Here is a 3,562-nt window from a genome sequence, read left to right as displayed (position 1 = left end):
TTAAAGTGCAAATCTTGGCTTTATTATCAAAATGAAGTACATCATGGACAGAGGGAAGTAACCGTAAATCACTGAACAGTTTGTGACGACTGACTGAAGCCCAGAAGATTCAGAATTATAGCAAGAAACATCAATCTTGGGCATTCCCAAACAAGCAGATACATCAGTTTATCTAGCTGAAATGGTTCGTTAGTTTGCTCACATTCAGAAAGGGATAATAATAATAATAATAATAATAATAATAATAATAATAAAAGGTAAACTAGGTCTGTTAGAACAAAATGATCAGACATGGACGAAAAAGTTCACAGTTCTCAATATTAACTTGTTAAAATAGTGGATAAAATATTTGAAATAAATAAGAAAAAAAAAAAAACATGAGGCTAACCAGCACGTTTGACCTCAACACGTTTGCTTTGCAGCGAGATTCACAGATGAACTGAAATAAATAGTGACCGTTTTCACAGCTTTCGCTAGATGAGGCTGTCTGTCCATCCAGATGTTTTTACCCCGCTAACATGCGTACCTTCACATGCCTGTTCTCCAGGATTCCTGACAGGGTGAAGAGGCACCATGGGCCTGCTGTCCACCCACCTCTGTGTATGTTCTAGTGCCCTACATCTGCTGTAGCTTGGTGAGATTTGTACATTTCAAATGAATGTTTATACATGAAAGAATTATGCTGAAAGATATATACAGTAAATATTCTGTGAACTAATGAGAAAACTGCACTATTTAAGAGGGCTACACAACACTTTGCAAAATGGGAGGGGGGGGGGGGGGGGGGGGCGCTGTCACTACCAGCAGGAGGCGCTGTGAGTTTACGTGTGTGCATGTACATGTCTCTAGCATACAGCTGTCGGTGGTTAGCATATACGCTTGTATGTGTAAATGTAGCCCTTACAGTAGGGACAGGTGTGTGTCACATCCTTCAGGTCGTCAATCAGACAGGGAATCAAGCAGCAGCCCAGATCGCACCTGAAAACGAGGAACACAACATCGTCAAGACCTTCCCGGATGCTACAAAGCCTCATCACTGACCCCTTCATCGGTGTGCCGCTCACCCTACAAAGAAGCAGAAGAGGCAGAAGAGCGAGTTCATGAGGCCGACGTCGTGGGAGATGCGGGTGACGATTGCCTGCTGACAGTGCGGACACACAGTCTGCACCGGCGAGGTCTGGAACATCTCGCCCTGCAGCACGGTCACAGTGGTGGCTGCTCCTGGAGGAGCCAGGACGGTCGCTGTGTGACCTCCCATGTGGACAAACTGACTGGGACCAGCGCCCATCTGTCCCGGCATCGGGTGAGGAAAGTGGCCGGGCGGATGTGGGTAGGGGCCACCTGTACAGGTAAAAGACACTTAATCTATTGTATACGAGTCTAGACACAGAGCTACTTGTCACGTGTCGTGATAGTTAGGGTTTCCAATAGGAATCTGATTCTCAGAGGTGTTGGAGCACTGAACCTGGGCTAAAAGGTGAATACATTTAGGAATTTGTCCTGTCAAGTGACCAGAAATAATAGCTAATTTTGCTCTTTATGAAAATAAGGAGTCAAATGTTATGACAGTGTTGTTTGTCAGCTTATTTCGATGCATTATGTGTTTATTCATATTTGCAGACTGTCTGCAGCACCTGGTTGTAGTGGAGGCATTGGCATGGGCATGGGCCCCTCTCCAGGGACATGTGGCGGGAGGAAGCCTGGGTGTGTGGCCTCATAGGGTGGAGGACCGTAGTCTGGAGGCAGCGGCTGTCCTTGTACAGGAGCACTTCTCACAGCACCTGTTGCTGAAGAAAGAAATGGCATTGAAGAGGAGAAGAACTCATACTCTAACCACCTCACAGCTCCATTATCAGTTCGCTCAAAACGTGTTTCCTCTCCGTGAGAGTTCTCGGTTTACTCAAGCACCATGACTGAAATATTATCTAAAAATGTCCTGCATGTTTAGCTTCATTACCAGGTTGTCCATTCTTCTCCTCGATGAGCGGGGCACTGGGACCTCCAGGGTACGGAGGAGGAGGATCACTGGACATACTGGCCGGATGTCTGTAAAGGGGAACGGGTCGGACGTGGAGCTACCAGCAGAACTCCTCTGGACTTTAATCCTGTGAGGAAAAACAAACACATTCACAGGTTGAGTCTCTGGCTCAGAAACGTAGGTTTGAAGAAACGCTGTGACTATGATGACGTGAGTGGAGAGAAGTTTGAACTCAGCAAAGTAGAGCACTGTGTAACTGAGTCCTGTGGCTTAAAAAATGTGTTTGTGAAAGAAAATGTTTTTTTTCCAAAGTAAACAGATTGAGGCTCTGTCAACATATTCACTAATAACTTTAAGGGGGGAAATATTTACCTGCAACTGGGAAAAGAACGACTCCACCTGAGGAACCTGGCCACTACCTGTAATATGAAGAAACATGTTAAAGTTACTTAAATAAGGTAAATAACCATAATATTCTAATGTCACCCAAAATCTGAGCCCAAAATCTAGATTCTTCAGACTACAGAACCACTGAACTCATGTAAATAAAACCAGCTGAGTGACACCAAATAGAGATTTATGAACTAAAGTGAAACACCATCGCAACGACTTCATGAACGCGCAGACAACAACAACAATCAACCTTTGTATTTGGAGGCATTTCTCCTACATTGACGCTAACGCCTCTCAGCTAAACAACTAGCTAGCTGATGTTTCGTGTAATCCTTGCACCAGATAATCCAGCTCAACGTTACTTGCACAACTAACCATGAATAAGTGAGTTACGTCATGGAGGCCAGCACTAACCAGCACTGGTGTTGATGTGAATCGAGGAGCGTATCTAGAGAACCGTTACGTTAAATAATGGCGGTGTTAAGTGTTGGCTAATTGCCAGGTCGCAGGGAATTTATCTCACCTGGCCCAAAATAACGTGAAGCTGAATATGTTGAGAAACGACTGACAGCGAGTGTGTGCGCGTGTGTGTGTTTTCAGATGGTTAACGTCAATCTTATTTAGAAGAAAATGGTTTTTTTTCCAGCCAAATCTAAGCATGTTTTGCTAGCTGTCGTTAAGCTAGCTAGCGTCGCCATTCTAGGAACAACAGACTGAAGATATAAAGCCTGAAACATGTCACTGACACGACTCTAAACCGTCGTCCGTGTTGTAAAACACCGAGTCTGTGATGGTGCAGCTGAAAGACACATTACCTGGTTGTGAGAGATGCTTCCCGACGGAGGTGTCACGTTAACTGAAGTAGTTTGACGTTAGCAGCTTCAGTCTCCTGATGAGAGTCAACATCCGTTCACACGGATTTACACCCCGCGTCATTCATTATGTTTCACACAGGCAGGGTATTTAAACAAAAACACACACACACACACAAAACAAGATGACAAGTGACAAATGTATATCAGTATAAGTATGTATACTCCAATAAGAAAGACTAAGCTTGTAAGTTACAAACAGTAAAAAGCTAGGGCAGTACGTGCTTTTGAGAAATTGATCCGTTGAAACGTTACCTACCTTTTGCATACATATTACCGTATCAAGTAAACGTGCGATACACAAAAACAACAAAAATAC

General features: G+C 44.1%; 1 protein-coding gene across 1 annotated transcript; it reads right to left on the bottom strand.

Annotated features, from left to right (window-relative positions):
* Positions 1 to 3,562, bottom strand: cdip1 (cell death-inducing p53 target 1). The gene is made up of 7 exons (XM_068727970.1): positions 3,503 to 3,562; positions 3,187 to 3,260; positions 2,351 to 2,397; positions 1,958 to 2,105; positions 1,635 to 1,787; positions 1,065 to 1,341; positions 1 to 978 (listed from the first exon to the last, which is right to left on the bottom strand). Exons 4-7 carry the CDS (start codon positions 2,031 to 2,033, stop codon positions 867 to 869), a joined length of 618 nt encoding a protein of 205 aa, XP_068584071.1. The 5' UTR covers positions 2,034 to 2,105; positions 2,351 to 2,397; positions 3,187 to 3,260; positions 3,503 to 3,562; the 3' UTR covers positions 1 to 866.

The sequence above is a fragment of the Cebidichthys violaceus genome, unplaced genomic scaffold (genome assembly GCF_023349555.1).
Source record: "Cebidichthys violaceus isolate CVI_PGR_0920_01 unplaced genomic scaffold, fCebVio1.0.p SCAF_40, whole genome shotgun sequence".
NCBI classification, from domain to species: Eukaryota; Metazoa; Chordata; class Actinopteri; order Perciformes; family Stichaeidae; genus Cebidichthys; species Cebidichthys violaceus.
This window is presented reverse-complemented; position numbering and strand designations above follow the sequence as displayed.